Genomic DNA, 22,214 nt, shown 5'->3' with positions numbered 1-22,214 from the left:
ATTCCACATATGAGTGAGATTACATAGTATTTGTCTTTTCTCTGTCTGGCTTATTTCACTTTGTGTTCTGATTTTTTTTAATTGGGTGGAATGAAACCCCTAAGTAGGGTGACTAGGATCCTGTGAAGATCAAATACGTTTAAATAAATGTATCTAGTGGATTTCACAGGATGAACCACAGGAAGAAGGGGTTGCAGAGTCCTGAGATCACGGTGTCAGAGAATTTTATTTGTGCATTCATGTGGACAAAGATTTTTGGCAGTTGAAATGGGAAAAAAGGGTGGATGTGAGAGTGATTATGAGGAAGGAAATGGCAGTATTTGAAATCAGAGTTAGTATGTGAAGTGAATGATAAGGAGGTGTTGGTTACTTCTAGATTATGAGGCTCAGAAAAGTCAAAGTGCCAGGAGTCCAAGTGGAAGGAAGAAGAGAGATGTGTTTACATTCATGTAACTGTTGATCTTTAAAGTTATTATCAGGAAGACAAGGACATGTAATCAGGTGTGGTAGTAGGGTTAGATCTTTGTTGAGTGTGGACTGTTAAAATCATAATTACAAAGATGGAGGTATTAGTATCCATGGAGCACTGGGATGGAGTCATGCTAAGGCCTGGGGAAATCATTTATAGTAATCTTAATTTATGTGTACTCCATACATTTGGATTTTATGAAATCTGAACTATAAGCTTGGTTGAAATGAAAAGACTTAATATTTTAGTTTGAGTTCTACCAGAAGCTGACTCTTAGACAAGGATTTGCGTGCAAGTATTTTGTTTTGGAGGTTATCCCTGCAAATATCAGCAGGGGACCGGGAGGTGAGATAGGGAAGGGAAGTTAGCAGATAAAGGTTTTGTTATCAAGCAAGTTACCACTGTGGGTGACAGAAGCTTATTCCCACTGGGGAACTCTAAGAGCCTGTGTAAAACATGTCCTCAGATTTATACCCTTTAAGGGGGCAAGGTAGGTAGAGTATATACCAACTAAATCAATCATTGGTTAAGACTGTTTCTAGGGAGTGGTAAATTTATAGCATTTCAGGCCTGTCATGCAAGGAACAAAATGGACTTCAGAGGTCAGAGAAAGCCTGGTTTCTCTGTTTAAACAAACAAACAGAAAATGCAGATGCTGTCAGTCAGTATGGAAGGATTCAGTAAAGGCCAGGAGATATGGGGAAGGGGAGCACCCTATTAACTGTTTCCTTAATACCTGCTCTGCAGTTCCAGCATCTCCAGTTCATTTTCTCTAGGCCACCAAAACCCGCATGCCCAGCTTAAATGAGCCAGTCTAGTGGCATATTAGGACTGGCGCCAGGTGTCCTTTTCAGAACATTAAATCCTGGGTCATGGGATGAGTACCGCCATGTCAACAAACTTTGTCTTACTTTACATTTGGCTCAAGTTCAGCACTCTCAAGGTCCATTCCCAGGTATGTTCTTCCAGTTCCTGTTAGTGCATATCGTCAGGTCCAGCAGCTGTTTTGATGAATCAGCCCTTTTCCATCCAAAGCAGGGACAGTACCTTCCCTTTCTGATGATGCAAGACTTGACCCTAGTTATTAGCGTAGAAGGAGTGAGGGAGGTAGGAACAGATCCTGAGGAGGGTCAGCATCTTTTGAGGCATGCATCTCAGATGAGAACTTTGCGTAGTCTTTAGGCAGAGGAGACTGCCCTTGTAGCAAGAGCCACTTCTTCAGGCCTATAGGGTTCAGGGGAGTCTTGGCTGGACTATGAATTCAGTCTTCTTTGTTAAGCTGCCTACTTTCATAAACAGAATTTGAGCCTGATTTTTAGCACAATCTGCTCTCAAGTTGTGGGAGCTGAGGGCTCCTTAAAAAGTGCTGCCATGGAGGTCCCTGGCTCTCATAACATGCTCTGAGTTGGTACTTGGCTGATTTAAGCCTTGACATTTTCTTTCTTCTGTGCATCCGTCCTACTTAACAAAAGCGCAACCATTTAATTGTCTTTAAAATTCCCAGTTCTCCTATCTCTCTCAAATGTTAAAGCTGTTGCATAAGCCAATCATCTTCTTCTACCTGTGTCCCTTACTAGCTCCACCACATCATGAGTCTTAGTACTATCCATGCAGCAGCACACCAGAGGTTCTCACCAAGCTACTTACTACCAGCACTGGGATCCTTGTCATCTGTTGGCGAGTGATCCACTTACAGAATTCATCTTGAAGGTCTGTTTTACAGGATCAAATCTGTCTTATTTTGGGTTACCCTAGAAGCAAACGCTCTATAAGGACTCAAGTGCAAATTAAAAAAACAAATTTTTTTTTAGATCCTAGGAGATACTGGTAGAAGAGTGGAGAAGTAAGACAGAGAAGAGAAAGTAGCTAATAAAGGATTTCTTATCAGGCACCATGGGAAAGCCAGACGTGTAGTAATGCAATATTAATTACTATTGCTTTAGGTTGGGTTGGCATGCTTTTACTTAAAGGACCAGATGGTAATTATTTTAGACGTTGCATGCCAGATGCTCTCTGTTGAAAACACTCGACTCTGCCATTGTAGCATGAGAGCATCCTTAGACAATACATAAATGAATAGGTGTGGCTGTGTTCCAGTAAAACTTTATTTGCAAAAACAGGTGGCAGGTCAGATCTGGTCCAGGTACTATAGTTTCTCTAGCTTGCTGACGCCTGCTTTACGTGTTCTCTTGCTCCCAGTGCCACTGTAATCACACATGCAGATGTGGGCTCTGAAGTGGCATCGGCAGTACTTGTAGTTTCGTGGTCATCCAGTTGATCTAAAATATGTTTATATTAATTTTTTTCAAGATTTATCTGGAAATAAAGACAAAGTTTAGAAAACTGTAATGAAGAACTTAGGGGTCTCCAGGAATTCATAATTCTACTTTGAGAAAAAGTGATTTAAAGAAATAGCAAAAGTAGAAGAAGTATATAATAAATGATATATATTATAAAGGACATTATGATTCTCTGTTTTAATCTGTGTTTAGCATTTAAAATTTGTATTACCCAGTGGGAGACCAAGTTTGGGGACAGGGAGGAGGCTTTTGAATATCTTCGTTTCTTTGTAATTATAGGCTCCTGGTACCAACTCTTGTTTTTTTCTCTAGGACCTAGATTTCATTAGATGTTTGCTGTTTCTGGTTGCTTTTTCTTTGGCTTACTTTCTTTCTGTTTAAAACTGTTTCCTCTTGGGGGCAAATGGTTAGGTAACCATCATGTACATTGAAGCCTATTTGGTAACATTTCAGTGATCTAGGAAAGGGATAGTTTTAATGATCAAAATATTAATTGCAGAATGTTAAGGAATATATTTACATTTTAAATTTTCTTTAGGATATATGTATAACTAAACTTTCAGCAGGCACTTTGCTTTAATAGATATGTAATTTGTGTAGTCACCATTTAATTCGTGATTCTAACGTATTTGAGAATGTTATGTAAATCACTCCATGATTTATAGCAGTTTAATCTTCTTAGGGATATTTTGCTGATGCTATTTGTCTAGATAGTTTTTTCTTCATAGAGTAAGGTGAAGTTTGGCTGAGATGTCACAGATTTTGCATCAGTAGGGTCCATGCAATGGGCTATTGTGTTCTAGCTTTTTAAGCATAGAGATTTGAAAATATGCATCTAGAGGCAAAAATTATGAAAGAAGTTTAATGAAAGGGTTGGGATTCTACTCTACTGCTTCTGAGTTGTGTGTCCTTGAGCAAGTTAGTGTTCTTTTCTAGGCATCTGTTTCCTAATCTGTAAAATGGGGATGATAATAATAATAATGCCAGCACCCAGAGTTGTTGGGAGGATTAAATGAGATAATGCATGGAAAGAGTTTTTTCTTAAACAAAGTGACTGGCATAGCCAAAGTCATGTGATTAAAAACTTACATTTAGGAGTTCTTTGAGTTTGTGGATGAATACCTTTTTTGTTTAATACTTTTTAATATAAAAATAAAAGATTCTCTTTATACCTTTTATGTATAAGCTAATTATCCTGATATTCTTTATTATAGCCTTTCATTATAATTATTATCTAAATTATCTTTAGTAACATGTTTATCTATGTAAAGCAGTAGGAATATGGGGAAAATGTCTCAACTAATCCAGGACTCTGCAGAGAAAATAAAGTTAGAAATAAGACATGGCCCCATATTTTCAGCACAGGAAGCAAGTGTATGAGCTCATTTAAGTATTGACTTTATAATATTTTAGAAGCTATCAAATAAAGGAACAACAGTTTGTTTTTTTCTGTATCGGGCTTCTACTTTATTTTTACTGATATCCTTTGAATGTGTGCATACACAGCTTGGTTTCCTGTACCTCTTCACAACAGACTGATAAGCACTTGGTGGAATTGTCAAATTACACATTGGTTTATTGTATCCTTCTTTGTCTCTAGGATGATTGAGGAAAGTGGGAACAAGCGGAAGACCATGGCAGAGAAGAGGCAGCTGTTCATAGAAATGCGTGAGTCTTGAGTGCTTCTGGAATTCTGTTTGTATGTGTGGGAATGGTTTTTTTTTTTTTCCCTGATCAAGTCATAGCATTAATCAGAAGTTTTATGTTATAAGCTTTAGAAAGGGAAGAATGAGAGTTAAAGAATCGTGCAGTTGGAGGACACCAAGCCAGAGCATATATTTTAATTGAATTGACTTGAATTGCTTTCTTCAAGGTCATAAGTAAAAAGGCAGAAATGTTACCTAAAATATCTGTGAGTTTAAGGCATGCCAGTCAATTTAGACTTCTTGCTGTAACTCCATTGTTACCATGAGATTGCAGGTGGTGATAAATAATTAATACATTATATTGTGTAAATTACCTTACACTAGATAAAGATTCTAAGGTAGTGAGGACTAAGTGTTAGGAAACACTTAGAGCTGTAGGAGAAAGTAAAAGCAGGAATGTGTACTTTGGTATATTACTTTACTATATACCCTTTGAAATCTTCTGTTAAAAAATTCTTATATTGATGTATTCTTATTTATTCTCATATATTCCTATATTCTTATATGTTTCTTATATGAAACTCAAATAAAGAAAAAGATAGCCAGGAAGAGTAGGGCAGTTCCCAGTATTTGAAGGATTGTTTTGTTTTGCGATTACTTGTCTGTGTGACCTTGACCAAGTGACCTTGACCAGTGCGTTCACACTTGGTGGACCTCAAATTCCTTAGCCAGGAAATAAGGTTATTAGTCTGTACCAATGATTGTGAAACCTTTTAAAAGCACTGTGCTCCTTACAAGGACCTTCAACATGAGTGTCATAAAATTCGTTCTGCTTGGCTGAAGCCAGGCGGGGGAAGTAGGAGTCGGCTTGAGATGGCCCCTGAGGTAGTTGCAGAATCTAGAATTCTACCTACCACAGAGTGAAAATCAGCAGATCGAGTCTCAGAAGACCCTTCCAACTATCAAGCTATTTTAAGTCTTTAGAGTCTTAGTAATGGGAGGCAGAGTTTGACTCAACTCAGACCTACGTTGTCCTGTCAGGCATAGCCTAGATAACTGTTTGATAAAGGAGGCAAAGAAATTTTTGGCATTGTTTAGGCAGTCGGTCTGGGTGACCTTTAAGGACTTTTGTAGCTCTGAGTCTCTAACTGCTAGTCACCTAAGCCAGACACCTTGGAGTCACTTCTCTCCACCTCACCTTTCACCTCCTAGGAAGTGGCAAAGTGCAGCTGAGTGTTCCCTCAAAAGTGAGTCTTGAATCTGTCTGTTCCTCATACCATGATGGTGTTGAATCCAGGCTCTGCGGTCAGACTGCCTGGGTTTGGATCTAGGCTCCCTCACTTCCTGGCTGTATAACCTTGGGCAAGTTACCTTCTCTCTCTGTGCTACAGTTTCTTTATCCATAAAATGGGAATTGTACCTACTTCATAGAACTATCATGAAGATTAAATGAGATAATGTGACTAAAGCACTTAGCACATTCCTTTCCCAGAAAAGTAGGTATTTAATGTGGTTAGCTGTGTTTATTATTAATATTTTTATCCTTGTTACTTTTCTAAACTAAAACAATTGGTTTCTGATTCTTTCCTTCAGTCTTGACACTCAAATCGGTGATCTTTGATGCTGCCAGATTGAACCCAGATTTATTCTAGGTTACTTCCTTCTTAAATCCCTTCAGGGCTCGTCATCACGGTCCTGAGAAAGCCCAAGCTCCTCAGCGTGCCAGACGAGGCCCTTCTGGACTCTTTCTTGGTTCCCAGTTTCCATCACATGCCTTGTGTGTCATTTCCCAGCAATTCTGAACTAGCTTTCCCCAAGATAGATTGTGTTTTCCATGTCCCTGTGCTGTTGCTTATGGGGTTGCCTTCACCTTCATCTGGCTTGTTGTTCCTGCCTACCCTTCCAGACTCAGCAAAAGGGCCATCTTTTCATTTAATTTTTAACACATTTACTGAGAATCTGTTACATTCCAGGCACCATTCTAGGTACTAGGGTTATAGGGGAGAACAAAACACAGTCCCTGACTTCACTCATACCACTTACATTTTAAAAGGGAAACCGACAAAAATGGAAACCAAATAAATAATAATTCCTCATACTAAGAATTACCTGGGGTGCACTCACATGGGCATGTGAGAGAGCATGACTGGGGTAGGTATTTGAAGTAGAAATTGGGTATTCTGCAAAGAATTGGGTTTACTGCTTAGTGAATGTTATCACTGACACACAAACTTCATATAAATTACCATTCTCTGTAACAAACTCAAGGATATGAACAGTCTGGGAGATGTTTGGTGGGTATGGCTTCTTGAGCCTCCTCTATTTCTTCACAGGAGGAATTGCATTGGTGGCAATGGTATCTGCTATGGGAAGCCCCACTCTCATTTCAACATCACCCCAAATCTCCGTTATAATTACTTTCTGAGGATGCAGAAATCACCATTTGCCAGCCTTATGACTTGGCCCTATCATCTAGGTGTTGGGTTGATTTTAGTATGTCAGTTTTGAATCCAGTGATCTTTCTCCACTCTTTCATTAGTCTTAATGGTTAGTTTAGACTTCTGCTTAGGTAGGTAACTACATGTACCTCAGTTTTTAAAAAGACTTTATTTTTTTAGAGCAGTTTTAAGTTCATAGCCAAATTAAAGAGGAAAGAACAGAGCTATCTCAAATATACCCCCCTGCCCTGACACATGCATGGTCTCCCCCACTATTAACACCCACACCAGAGTGGCACGTCCATTACAACTGATGGACCTACATTGACACATCATAATCACTCAAAGTCTATGGTTTACATTAGGGTTCATTCTTCGTGGTGTACATTCTATGGAACTGCATTATTTTTAAAGAAAGACCATTTTGACTCTTATTTTTGCAATCCTTATACCTCTTTTTCATGACCTGCTGTACTGGTTAGGACCTCAGATATTATATTTAAGAGTTGGGAGGATAGCAGGCATTCTTGTCTTGTTTTTGACTTGAATGGGAATGGATGTAATATTTCACTATTAAAATGATATTTGTTGTAGGTTTTGTACCCTTCATCAGGTGAAGGATCTACTTTTCTGTCCTAATTTACCAAGAGTTATTACTGTTATTTTCTTTAAATCATGAATGAGTATAGATTTTTATCAGTTGTTTTCTGCTTCTCTTGAGATGATACAGTGACATATAATATATTTCTCCTTTACTCTCTTAACATACATAGTTCTGGGGCCAGCAGTCTTTTTCTTAAAGAGCCAGAAAGTAAATATTTTAGGATTTTCAGGCCATATGATGAGTTCTCTGTCATAGCTACTCAACTCTGCTGTTGTAGCATGAAAGAGGTCATAGTAATTTAATAGTTTGGATAGGTTATGTTTTTTATCTTGTGTTACCTTTATTGTTGTGCCTTTCAGTAGTATTCTTAAGCCTTTCTATTTTTAGACAGTATCTTTTAATTTCCTATTTTGAACAGTGATGAAATTAGTTTGTTCTTTCTTTGCTTAATATTTTATCTTCTGGACTCTAAGCACCATGAAAGTAAGAATCACATGTATTTATCATGGTAGCCCCAGCAATTCAATAAATATTTATTAAAAGAGGAGTGGAATAAATTACGTACAAATAATTTGATAGTTTACGATTTTTACATGATGTAACATTACTAAGAAAAAGGAAAGGTGATAATCTCTCAACTCTGGTGCTAAAGTAAAAACTTTCTAGATGAGTCTACAAAATACTTGATACCAGGCCTCCATGCTCAGAGATTCCAGAATTTTTCCTTTTCCAGAATTTTGCCACTTTTATTGGTCTTCTCAAGGAACTTTGGCTTTATTGGTCCTCTCTATGTATCTTTGTTTTCTGTGTCATTATTTCATGCTATTACGTGGTTTATTATTTTCTTCTTTCTACTTTAGGCAGTTCTATTTTTCTTTTTCTAATGTAGGCCATTTATTTTCAGACTTTTTTCTTTCTTATGTAAGCATTGAAGAATATACTTTTCTGTGATTTTCTAGATTTGTATTACATGTGTTCTGATATATACTATATTCATTATCAGATCTCTGTGTTTTCTAATTTCTGTTGTAGATTAATGAGAAGAATCCTTTTAATTTCGTAAATGAATGTTTTAATAATAAAGATGTTTAGCTTAATGGGATTATGGGTCAGGGAGTGAGGGATGTTCTAGAATCTTTGTATTTGTTGATATTTATGTTATATGTTTTTCTAAATATTCCATGAGTGCTTGAAAATAATGTGTATGATTTCTGTATTATCTAGATCAAGCTCGTTATGTTTTATTAAAATCTTTTTGTCCTTACTGATTTGACTGCTTGATCTTAATTACTGGAAGATGTTAAAAATCTCTGCTTTGAACATGGATTTAAAATTCCCCCCTGTAGTTCTGTCAGTGTTTTGAAGCTTTTGTCCTTAGATGCATATATAGTAAAATGTTCTGTGTACCTGGGAAATTGAATCTTTTATTATTATATAGGTAAACTTTTTTTTTCTAGTAATGCTTTTTTGCTTCAAAGTTTGTTTTGTTGTATATTAATATATCTATACCAGCTTTCTTTTGGTTAGCATGCCTAGAACAGTATATATCTTTTTTATTTTTAATTTATTTTTTATTCTTTTAACATCTTTATTGGAGTATAATTGCTTTACAGTGGTGTGTTAGTTTCTGCTGTATAACAAAGTGAATCAGCTATACATGTATATACATCCCCATATCTCCTCCCTCTTCCGTCTCCCTCCCACCCTCCCTATCCCAACCCTCTCAGTGGACACAAAGCACCGAGCTGATCTCCCTGTGCTATGCGGCTGCTTCCCAGTAGCTATCGATTTTACATTTGGTAGTGTACATATGTCCATGCCACTCTCTCACTTCGTCCCAGCTTACCCTTCCCCCTCCCCGTGTCCATTTTCTATGTCTGCATCTTTATCCCTGTACTGCCCCTACGTTCTTCAGAACCATTTTTTTTTTTTTTTTAGATTCCATATATATGTGTTAGCATATGGTATTTGTTTTTCTTTTTCTGACTTACTTCACTCTGTATGACAGTCTCTAGGTCCATCCACCTCACTACAAATAACTCAATTTCGTTTGTTTTTATGGCTGAATAATATTCCATTGTATATATGTGCCACATCTTCTTTATCCATTCATCTGTTGATGGACACTTAGGTTGCTTCCATATCCTGGCTATTGTAAATAGAGCTGCAATGAACATTGTGGTATATGACTCTTTTTGAATTATGGTTTTCTCAGGTTATATGCCCAGTAGTGGGATTGCTGGGTTGTATGCTAGTTCTATTTTTAGTTTTTAGAGGAACCTCCATACTGTTCTCCATAGTAGCTGTATCAATTTACATTCCCATGAACAGTGCAAGAGGGTTCCCTTTTCTCCACACCCTCTCCAGCATTTGTTGTTTGTAGATTTTTCAGTATATATCCATTTATTCTTTAATTTTTTTCCTGTATCCTTATGTTATATATGTATCTCTTGTAAACAGCATAAGTTAGATTATTTTAAAAAAACCAAAACAACCATTGTGACAATTTTGGCTTTTTCACTGAAGACTTTATTCTGTTTAACCTTTTTTATGAATACTGATATGTTTCATTTTTCTTGCATTTTATTTTGTGCTTCAGTTTTGTCCTTTCTCTGTTTTTTTTCCCTCCTTCCTTGACTTCTCTTAGATGAATTGAGCTTCCCTCCATTCTACTTTTTCCCTCTACTTAGTTGTGAGTTGTATGTTCTTTTTCTGTTCTTTTTGTGGTTACTCCAGAAATTTTAACATCAATTAAAATGAAGCCCAAATCATATCAATATTTATAACTTTGTTCAAAGTAATACAAGAATATTATTAGAATGTGTTAGAGTACCTCCTTTATGAAATATATGCTCTTTTTTGTATTATCTTTTGAACTCCACAAATTAGACTTTATTTTTATCTTGTGTAATCCATTTTTGTTTTATCCAACTTATTTGGTTATCACTTTCTTTGTTTGCCATTATTTACAAAAATTTAAATTCAGATCTTGGTGGAGCCAGGCATGTGTCACAGCCATTTCCTTTTGTGGGATTTTTAAACTTTTTTTCCTAGTTCACCCACTGAGAGAGTCACCCTTCAGTGATCTTGGTTTTATTTGTACCTTCCTCTCTGCTGGGACCTCTGGCTTCATCTTTGGTCCCTAGGGTTTCTAATTGTATTGCCAAGAAAAAAATGAGGAAGTCATTCGTGTTCATATTTGTTGCTTATTCAGACTAATATTTTTTTTGAAAAAAATTTTTTTTCCTAATTAGAAGTGCTTGTGAAAGTTTTTGGACAATTCAGAAATGTTACTGTACTTACATTTATTAGATTTATAATCCCTTCTCCCCTTTCTCCTACCTTCCTCCTCATCTCCCCAGTTAGATTCATTTTTCAACAAAGTACATTTACTTCCTTATACCTCTCATTAGACTGCTGAGCACCTCCATCAAATCCTATGGCTTCCTGGAACACAGTTTGGAGTGCTCTGCCCTACCTGAAGAAAGTTAAAAGCATCAACACGTTTACACAGGAAAAGGAGTTGGCTTCCCCACTACTTTTATCATCTCCCTCCATCAGCCTTTCCTTGCTAGTGTCTGCAGTTGTATAACCTTTTGACATTACTTTGTATATTTTTGGGAAAAAGCCTTTTTTATACCAGACAACCCAGAAATTCCCAGTTTTCAGTTATTTATTCATTCAATAAATATTTAGGTGCTAGTTTTATTATGTCCTACTTTGGGACGTATAGTAATGAATAATACAACAGTAAAATGGTCTCTGCCTTCATGGATCTTGTTTTCCTGGAAGTGGGAACAAGGGATGATAGCACAGTAGGAGCCATGATGGGGGAAGCAAGGGGGGTCCAGGAAGGAATCTGGGAGGAAGTGATGTCTTGGCTGAGTCAGCCCAATAATGTGGAGAAGGAAGGGCTGGGGCACTATCACTTACAAAGGCCCAGAGGTGACAGGACCTGGTATGTTTGGGTAATTATAGGTAGTCCAGACTGATTGGAGTTGAGTGTGAGGTAAAATGTGAGCGGTGCATGAGCTAGACCTTTAAGTTGAGTTGGGTAGTCCTGTGTTTCCCAAAACTGGCTTGATTATAAGACTCTTTAGGGGCATTTGTTAAGAATGAAGATTTTGATATAAGCTTCTGATACAAACAGATACAATAAAACCCTTCCATTTGACTCTTTGCTTTCCTTGGGATTTGGTTATACTATAGAACATTCATGTCCCATTCTCATGAATAAAGAGAGCCATAAAGTGCAAAGAAGGCTTAATCCTTTCTTATCCTTTCCCTATCTTTCTTCTGTACCTCTTGGGTACCCAGTGTCCCGTTGGTTCCCTGTCTGTTCACGAATTTCACTGGGCTTTCTTACTGGGGCCAGAGTTCTGCCTGGATATTTAGTTAGGGCTCTCTGTATCATTTCTTTTCTTTCTTTAAATTTAAATAATTAATTAATTAATTTTTGGTTGCGTTGGGTCTTCGTTGCTGCACGCAGGCTTTCTGTAGTTGCCGCGAGCATGGGCTATTCTTTGTTGCGGTGCACGGGCTTCTGATTGCAGTGGCTTCTCTTGTTGCGGAGCATGGGCTCTAGGTGCGTGGGCTTCAGTAGTTGTGGTACGCGGGCTTCGTTGCTCTGCCGCATGTGGGATCTTCCCAGACCAGGGCTCGAACCTGTGTCCCCTGCATTGGCGGGTGGATTCTTAACCCCTGCACCATCAGGGAAAACCTCTGTAATTTCTGGATGGGCTTGAAACATTGTCTGATATTAGTATAAAAATGACATTTTATTGTATTTCTTTTAGTGAAATATTCTTGAAATGAATGATAATGAAGAGTAAGCATTTCTAGTTCAGAATTCCCAAAGTGATATTCCAGTCATTTCAGTTTCTTCACTGGGGGCTTTTCTATTTTGTATTTGCCAAACTACCGTATTTTCTGATCAGGAAATTAATGTGACACTTACATAGGGGAAGTATTAAAAAAGTGAAGGATATTCTTAGGCAGTGTATGAGGATTTTCCTTATATAAATCAGGGACGATGACTGCTCCAGAAGAAGGGAAACATATGGGAAGTTTGGTTGAATATTGGTACAATAAGATTTTAATAAAGTTCTAAGGTTATTGATTATATCTTAACTTTTAGAAATTATTTTTGGATTTGGACTGCTATTAGATTTTTAAAAAATGATGCTCTGGCCAGGATTTCTTAGAATTTCTGAATCCTGTAACATCCCACTGCTCTCTCTACATTTTCCTCAATACATTTAGAGTGATGTATTTTCACAAGGATCAGACTGGCAACGGAAAGCAGAGTGATACTTGATTCTTGACTAGTTCCTGAAACTTCAGTGTAGAGATTTCTGGCAAACTGGTCTGAAGCATTTGGAGTTTCCTATTTTCCTAAACTAGTTAGCTTTGGACTTGTGTGATATCTGCTCTATTTCATCTTTTGTGGTGACACATCTGACTCTGCACTGGAGAAGGAGTCTGAAAACAGTGAGTTTTACCAGGTGCACTATCTTTTTTCTATAGTTACTTTTCCACTAGCAAGCATGGCCTAATAAATACCCTGCACAAGTCTGATCAATCAGATTAGTAATTTTTCTGTTTGATCAGATGGGGGTGGAACTTTCCTTTCCTAGCTGTTAATATTCGTTTTATCAGTGTTTCTCGTAAAAATATTTCATAGAAATAAATGTTTAGACATTAAAATTACCTGCAGTGATTTAATGACGGGTTATTTATTAAATGCTCTTGGACATGTGTTGGCATTCTTTCTTAAAATTATTGGTTTGGTTTTGAATAATTAATATTTAATGGTTCAAATTTAAAATATTTAGGCTGAGATAGTAATATGAAACTAAATGAGTAAAAGAAAATCAGACTGAATAAATTTAACAAAACAAGTGTAAAACTTATACTCTGAAAACTACAAAACACTGTTGAAAGAAATTAAGGAAGACTAAATAAATGGAAACATATCCTGTATTAAAGGATCAGAAGATTTATCATTAAGACGGCAGTATTCCCTAAATTGATCCACAAACTCATTGCAGTCCTCGTAAAAAAACTGGCTTTTTTGAAGAAATGGATGGGCTGATCCTAAAATTCATATGGAAATTCGACCCAGAGTAGCCAAAACAGTCTCAAAAGAGAACAAAGTTGGAAGACTCACACTTCCGAATTTGAGAACTACAAAGCCACATTAATCCAGATTGTGTGGTACTGGCATAAGAATAGACATATAATCAGTGGGATAGAATTGAAAGTTCAAAATTAAACCCATACATCTGTGGTCACTTGATTTTTTGCAAGGATACCAAGACCATTTAATGAAGAAAGAATAGTATTTTGAACAAATGGTTCTGGGACAAGTGGGTATCCATATGCAAAAGAATGAATTTGAACCTCTGCCTCATACTGCATAATAAATTAACTAAAAATATATCATAGCCCTAAATGTAAGATCTAAAACTGTAAAACTTTTAGAAGAACACATAGGTACAAATCTTCATGAACTTAGATTAGGCAAAGCCTTCTCAGGTATGACACCAAAAGCACAAGTGACAAAATAACAGATATATTGGATTTATCAAAATTAAAAACTTTTGTGCCCCATTAGATACGACCAAGAAAGTGAAATGACTACACAGAGAATGGGAAAAAAAAATTTGCAAATCATATATTTCATAAGGGACTTGTATCTACAACATATAAAGTACTTATAACTCAATAATGAAAGACAAACAACTCAATTAAAAAATGGGCAAAGTGACTCATAGGGGGAAGATGTTTCTTTTTTGAGATAATGAAAATGTTCTAAAAACTGACTGTGGTGATGGTTGCACAACTAAGTTGAATACTTTAATGGGTGAATTATATTTCAAAAAACCTGTTATATTAAAAAAAAGAAAATAGGACTATCACGTGTATGTATAGAAGGGTAGAAATTTTGTGAGAACCAGGTGATGGAGGAAATAATTTTAATCATGACATCAAGGTAAGGGTTGATTGAAGTGAGATTAAGAGAAATCTTTGCTTCACTTTTTGGTCAATAAATATTACTTTCACCAAAAACCTGGAAAAATCCTTCCTTTTTTTTTTTTCTATGAGCAGAAATGAGAGATGACTGTAAATATTGGTAGAAGATAATTTGTGCTGGTTCACTTTCCCTTTATTGAGTCGAAAGTTGCTGCTAGATCTTACAAAGGCAGCACAGGTGAAGTAAAAAAAAACACACTGGAGGCCAGAGTTCCCTGAAGTGGCCTTAAAATTCAAGGAGACTTACAGCGAATTTTGAAATGAAAACAAAGTTTGATTTATAGATTCATATAATTTAGGCTTTGTTCTAGTTACTATGGCTATATATTACTTATCCCCAAACAGTCATTTATTTTGTTTATACCTTTTTTGGGTCTAAAATTAGAACAGCATCCAGTGTTGATGTCTTGACTTTGCTGTATGATGTCTCAGGCCTCCGTTGGAAGACTCAGAGACTCGGGGCTGGATCATTTGTTGCCTTGCTCACTTACATGTTTGGTAATTGCTACTGACTTTCAGCTGATAGACTCAGTTTCTCTGGGTATCAGTGTCTCTGTGTGGTTTCTCCATATCAGCTAGTTTGGGCTTCTTCACAACAATGGTGTCCAGGTTCCTAGGGCAAGCATCCTGAGAGAGTGAGAACACAGAAAAGCTGTCCCACATTTTATCGCCCATCTTCAGAAGTCAGGCAGTGTTCCTCTGCCACACTCTATTTAGTGAGGCAGTCACAGTGTCCTCAGGTGCAAGTGGAGGGAAATAATCTTTAGTTCTTGATGGGGAGGGGCAGCATACTAGAGGCACATAAAAATACTGGTCTGGAAATACTGTTGTGTCCCTTTTTTGAAAAACACAAGCTGCCACAGACCTGGAAGGGGAACTTAGAGATCAGCTGGTCCAGTTCCCTCATTTTATAGATGAGGATACTGAGGCTGAGAAGAAGGGATGTAATATGGCCATGGTCATGGCCTATGGTTGGTGGTCAGACTGGGGCTGGAGTTTAGCTTTCCTGACTCTAGGCTAGGGTCTTCCCTACTATACCACTTTTCTTCATTTTGCGGAATACGTAGTTCATTCACTCAAGTCATGAGTGGTCCTCCCCTCAGAGTTTTCTTAGGCTAGCAGACAGGATGATATAGGCAAAACTGCTGGCATCGTGCTTGGCATGGAGTGGGCACGCAGAAAGCATTTTTAACCCTTCTTCCCCACTTTGTGTTTTATCCAAAGAGGGCCTCGTTGACATGTTATATATAGACTGTGCCAACACAATGGAATAGAGTCACTTCCCCAGCATGTGGAAATTAAATGGTAAATCTAGTTGAAGATTTTTTATTTGCCCCTTTTCAGGTGCTCAGAATTTTGATGTCATACGACTATCAACTTACAGAACAGCTTGCAAATTGCGATTTGTACAAAAACGATGCAACCGTAAGTCATTTCTACTCATTTCTATGATAACTGGATAGAGCTCTTGATAATATAGAAGATTTTAATGTGTTTTAGTCATATTGTAACGTTAATTGAATTATTTTGTCTTAAGTGTTTATCAGAATATAAGCTTTGTAATGGAAAGAGCTTGTTAATTTATTCTGGGTGTCCTTCAAAATATTTAAGAAACTCAATAAGGTAACTAGTTTTGAGATTAATTCTTTATATTTAAAAAAAGTTGTTTATTTATTTATTTACTTATTTATGGCTATGTTGGGTCTTTGTTGCTGTGCGCGGGCTTTCTCTAGTTGCGGTGAGCGGGGGCTACTCTTCCTTGCGGTGCGCGGGCTTCTCATTGCGGTGGCCTCTTTTGTTGTGGAGCATGGACTCTAGGCGCGCGGGCGTCACTAGTTGTGGCATGCGGGCTCAGTAGTTGTAGCTCATGAACTCTAGAGTGCAGGCTCAGTAGTTGTGGCACATGGGCTTAGTTGCTCCGCAGCATGTGGGATCTTCCCGGACCAGGGCTTGAACCCCTGTCCCCTGCATTGGCAGGCGGATTCTTAACCACTGCGCCACCAGGGAAGTCCCAAGATTAATTAATTCTTTAAATGGGAGAATTGATTTCTCCTTGTCACTGTTTTTAATAAAAAGTTTTATGTAAAATTAATACAGTTTATCAGCTTCTGGAGGGAAAGAAAAACTAATATTTTGATAAAAGTATAATAGAAATTAACTTTCTTGTTTAAACTTAATATAACACAAATCAGCCTTTTCTATAAGCAGTTGCTTCCACAATTGCTATAAAATAAGTAAATTAAAATATTTGTAAAATGCATATTAAATCTTTCTTAATTTGTGTGCAGATGCACTAACTTAGAATTATTGTACTTTTCTCAGGTATGTGTGTGTGTGTGTATTAATGAAAAACTGTTTTGTGTAATGGAAAGAACATTAGCCTTAGAATGGGAAAACCTGTTTTACTCCAGGTTTTGTTTGTCATTTATTATAAACACGTGACCTTGGACAAGTCACTTTATATTTAAATACTTCTACACTACTTTAAGTCCTACTCAAAAATCCTAGCTTAAAATTCTCTCCAAAGAGTTTACCATACCATCCTAGACCGAAGTCATGTTTCTTCTCTGGTTTCCCAAAGCATTTTTTTCAAATTATGTGTTGTGACCTGTTAATGGTTCCTGAAACTGTTTTGGTGAGCTGTAGCCAGAATTTAAAGCATGTAATAGAGAAGAAAAAAGAGAAAGAAAAAAAGTCAGAACGTAGCTTATGTGGTATTTTGTGAAACATGTTTTTTATATATCTGGAGGGGTGTGTGTGTGTTGATTTAAACATATTTGCATGTTGTTGTCAAAAAGTTTGAAAACCGCTGTCCTACAGGAACTACCATTTTTATACTTCTTCCCATAATTATTCTTGGAACACAGTAGTCTATGTGTGGGCTGAGCCAGGCTAGTGGCATTAGTAATATAAAGTAAAAGATGCATTGTTCTAGCAGTTTTATTTTGTCACATATGATTCTTCAGTCCACCTGAAATTTTTTTTACTCCAGAGTATAAGTAGGAGTCAGATTTCAATTTTTTCAATATATATGTTCAGTTGACCCTACACTGTTTATTGAAAAGACCATCCTTTTTCTTCATTACTAAAAAAATCTTTTTCTCATATTCATTAGGAGAAATGTACAAGAATGTTCATAGCTGTGTCCATATGTGAGAGGATCTGCTTTTGGACTCTTGTGTTCCACATTGGTCTGTTTGTCTATCCTTGTACCAATAATCACTGTTAGAGCTTTATAGTATGTTCTGGGTACTTTGTTCTATTTTACTTTTTAAGATTGTCTGAGACATTCTTGGCTTTTGTACATTTATTTTTACACAGATTTTAGAATTTGCTTGTTAATTTCTACTAAAAATGAACAAAAACAAAGAATTGTGCTGGGATTTTTTCCCTTCATTTTTTTTTTTAAAGTATAATTTACGTATAATAAAATTCATCCTTTTAATGTATAGCCCTGTGGGATTTTGTTGGGACTACACTGAATCTGTAGATCAAGTTGGGGAGAATTGATGTATTTCCAGTGTTGAGATTTCATTTCTGTGAACCTGGTATATCCCTCCATTTATTTAGGTCTTTAAGTTTTGCTAATTTATATATTTTTTGGTAGAGATGTTGCACATCCTTTATTGGATATATTCCTGAGTTCTGGTGTATATTTAGAAATACAGTGACTTTCATATCTTGATTTGTATCTAGCAGTCATTCTAGACTCAAATATTAATTTTAGTGATATACATGTAGAATCTTTATGATTTTCAATGTGTATAATTTTGTCATTTCTGAATAATGACAGTTACATTTATTTCCAATACTTGTACTGATAATTACTGCATATTTATATAGGTTAGGATTTGAAATACGATAGGAATGATGACAGTGGGCATTTCTTATCTTATTCCCAATATCAGAGGAACAGCTTTCAACATTTTACTATTAAGTAATATGTTTGCTGCAGTTTTTTGTAGATATCCTTAATCAGATTAAGGAAGTTTCCAAGTAGTGTGTTTCTTCATTTCTAAAGATAAAGTTTATTTTAAAAGTTTTCTTTTTGATAATGATTTCTGACTTAATTTCATTTTGATCACAGAGCATGGCTTATATGATTTTAATCCTTTAAAATTTATTGAGATTAGTTTTATGACTCAGGATAAGGTCAGTTTTTTTTACATGTTCTTTATGTTCTTGAAAGCATATTTTCTAATCACTGGGGGCAGGACTTCATATAGTGTCCATTATGACTGCCTTGTTAGTTGTAAGTTTGCCTATGACTGTACTTATTTTTTTTGTATGTTTGCTCTGTCACTTGCTAAGAGAGGTGTGTTAATATCTCCCACAAAGCCTGTGAATTTGTCTCTTTGAGGTTCTGTTACATTTTGCATTGTGTGTTTTTGAAGCTACAAAGGGGAGGCAAAACTTTACCTCTACCCTCTCAGGGTCTCCAGCGGAGCCTGAGAATTAAATTGACATAAGACAGATTAACAGGAGAAAAGCATATGGATTTTTACATGTACATGGGAGCCCCCATAGGAAAATGAAAACCCAAAGGAGTGAGTAGGCCTAAGTGCTTATATACTAAGTTGAACAAAGAGTGGCAGTTGTGAAAAAATAACTAAAATATGTCAGGAGACTAAAGAGTTATTTTAACGAGGTCTGCAGATTTCACTGAGACTCAATTCACCCTCTCTGGTGATGAGGATGTTTCTTTCCTCTTGGAAGAGGGAGGGCATTTTTCACATGGGACTTTTATTTCCTGCTTTTGGGAAGAAAAGGGGAGGTCAGAGTGTCCTTCTTGGCATCTGCTGTTTTTCAGGTATCTTTAGCTCAAACTACTCTGTATGCCAAAGTGGCATATCTTGGGGTGACATATTCTGCCACCCTTCACTATTCTATTAAATGTAAATAAATGTAAAGTTCTTATATCTTTCTGCTGAATTAAAACTTTTGAATTGTTGAAAAAGTTGCAAAATAAACACAAAGTTTGTGTTGGCAAAATAAACACAAAGTTTCTTTTCTTTGTGTTCCAGTCCATCTTGTTGATATCTGGAACATGATCGAAGCCTTCCGAGACAATGGCCTTAATACACTGGACCATACCACTGAGATCAGTGTGTCTCGCCTCGAGACCGTCATCTCATCCATCTACTACCAGCTGAACAAGCGCCTTCCTTCTACTCACCAAATCAGTGTGGAACAGTCCATCAGCCTCCTCCTCAACTTTATGATTGCTGCATATGACAGGCTAGTACCTGCCCTGCTTAATCCATTTTAAGAATGTTTCTCTTCTAATCATCCTCCTTCTGTACTGCCTTGCCAAGGGTTGTCAACTTAGAATCACAGTTAAAAGGGAAATGAATTAGTACAAGTCCCTTCTAAAGACTGGTTAAATGCCAGAGTGACTTACTATCTTGGGGCATGTCACATATTAACCTCTGTAACATTAGGGAGATTCACAACACTTGAGACATAATTGTTTGGTAAAATTGTCAGTACCTTAATATAGCTGTTCTCTATCCAGTGAAATATAGCCAAGTTGTACATTTGATTATGAGACTTTCTATTTGACTTTTAAACTAACTTTTCTTTATTATGTAATAGCAATTGCCTTTGGACTATAGTATCTTGTTTTCTCTTTATTTATGTTTAGGATTCTATTTTAATTTTTTTCAGTGTAGAACATTGTGTTCTAAACCTTAAAACAATAGAAGAAAACTAAAAGGCCTCCAAATTAAAACAGAAATGAGTTGTTATATTTGTATTTATGGAGAATTAAGTTGGGATGATAAAAAATAAAAAAGAAATCATAAATGATGGAAGCACAGAGGTTAACATTTATTTTCCGGGAACCAGGAGTTCAGATGTCTGATTCCTGCTGTAATATCAGCAATCTGATTTGGATGGGTTAATTCTCTCTGCTTCATTTTTCTCTCTGTAGGAAAATGAGTTCATATATTTGTAGAATGCTATTAGTTATACTTTATAATATTGAGGGTTCTGTGAATTAATGGTAAAACCATACAAGTGTCAAGGCCAAGTCACAACATAGGCACTCACTAAATTTACATTTTTCTAAGATGTTATCAAATTAGATATTCCATCCATTTAATAAAAAATTATTTAAAGAAGTTTGAATTTTTAAAACATGAGTGTACATGCAGCATATGTCCCAGAATTCTAATGCCATTTTTTTAGCAGTTAATCCGGTAGGTTAAGTTTATACTGTCCAAGGAATGACTCTTCTGATCTAAAAACCTTAGTAAAAACCATTATTCTGTGGTGAGTAAGCAGCACCTTATCGTAACATTGACTCACTAAGTAAGTCAATTCAGGGCCACACGACAAATTAATTTAAGAAACTTTTTAAAGTCAGAAATAAAAGTCATCTTAGAGCCTAAAAATGATAAAGCAGAGATTATAAACTTTGACTCCATAATTATATCAAATAAGTACTATGGCTAAAGAAGGGAGGAGAAGAGAGAGTGAAGAGATAGCAAAAGGGAGAATGGGAAGACCAAAGGTAAGGGCAGAAGGTACAGAGGTGTCCTGGGACACAGTCGGAGAAAGCTGGACACAGGCAGAAAGAGACAAAGGAAAAGAAAAAACAGACAGTAAATCAGCAGGAGGGCACACTGAAGAGAACTAGGAAAACAAAAAGAGATGAATGAGTTAAGAAGAATAAAGAATATAGTATGGCAGGGGTGAGTTTGGTAATTCTCAAGTCATATCCTGTTTAAAATGTTGACCGTGGGCATCAGAATAAATCATCACATCTTTACTAACCTTGAAATCTTTGTATGATAAGAGCTTATTTAGTTAGCTCTCCAGAAATTTGAAATTGGCTTTCATGTACTGGAAAAAAGAAAGGATCTGGTTATCAGAATTTTATTTTTGAAAATCAGGGCATTTTGTTGTTAAATACTTCCAAAAGTAGTAGTCTCTTTATAGATTGGCCACTTTGTTATTTAGGCTGGAGAGTCCCTTTGATATGTAGATTTCCTATTATTTTAATTGATCTTTTCAAGCTTTTGTATTTCATAATTTCTCAAAGTTAAAATTTGAATACAGCAATTACTTAATTATTAAATTCCCTCACCTCCAAATTCATAGTCAAATTTTTGGTCAGGTTGTTTCTGATTATTATAATAGATTGTGAGACCCTAAAACAATCATCAGGAACAAATAGGATCTAAGACTTTCTCCCTTAAGCATGTATTTTCTTAGGAATTAATTTTTTTAATACTTAGATTTAAAATATTTCACATTGGACAATTAAAAACATTGAAAAGTATGAAGAATGATATTATAAACATCTGTGTGTAGACTTTAAGCTCTGAGGAATAGCCAAAACATTCTGTTAGCCTCAGTTTTTTCCTCTTTTAGGTCCTCAGTACCACAGTTACAGTACCATAGGTACATGGTCTGGTCCAAAGGTACAACAGGTGATGCTCTAACCAACATTTTTTTCTTCTTTTTTTTTTTTTTGATAACAAGGATATCCAAATTCCCAGTGTGAGGGATAGGAAACCTTCCTTTCTCTTCTTCAGTTGAGCTGATTTAGTGATTTAGAGCTTGGGATTTATAAACCTCCTTTCTTTTTCCAACCTTAGTGTTAGTTCCACGTCCTCAGCTATAAGCAATAGAAAGCCTACTCACATGGGCTTTCACAGTAACTGGAGCAATAGGCTCACATAACAGAGGAGCCGGAGACAGGATCGTGGTTGAATC

General features: G+C 36.3%; 1 protein-coding gene across 15 annotated transcripts in view; it reads left to right on the top strand.

Moving 5' to 3' along the window:
• The window catches only part of DTNB (dystrobrevin beta), a 249,854-nt gene that overhangs the window by 18,336 nt on the left and 209,304 nt on the right, over positions 1-22,214 (top strand). For all 15 annotated transcript variants that reach the window (XM_061211411.1, XM_061211410.1, XM_061211409.1 and 12 more), the window contains exons 2-4: positions 4,370-4,437; positions 15,837-15,917; positions 19,517-19,730. In XM_061211411.1, coding sequence (XP_061067394.1) covers positions 4,371-4,437; positions 15,837-15,917; positions 19,517-19,730 — 362 coding nt within the window. In that variant the 5' untranslated portion in view covers position 4,370. The remainder of the gene's footprint in view (positions 1-4,369; positions 4,438-15,836; positions 15,918-19,516; positions 19,731-22,214) is intronic.

The sequence above is a fragment of the Eubalaena glacialis genome, chromosome 14 (genome assembly GCF_028564815.1).
Source record: "Eubalaena glacialis isolate mEubGla1 chromosome 14, mEubGla1.1.hap2.+ XY, whole genome shotgun sequence".
Lineage (NCBI taxonomy): Eukaryota > Metazoa > Chordata > Mammalia > Artiodactyla > Balaenidae > Eubalaena > Eubalaena glacialis.
Note: the sequence above shows the minus strand (reverse complement) of the source record. Positions and strands in the feature narration are given on the sequence as shown.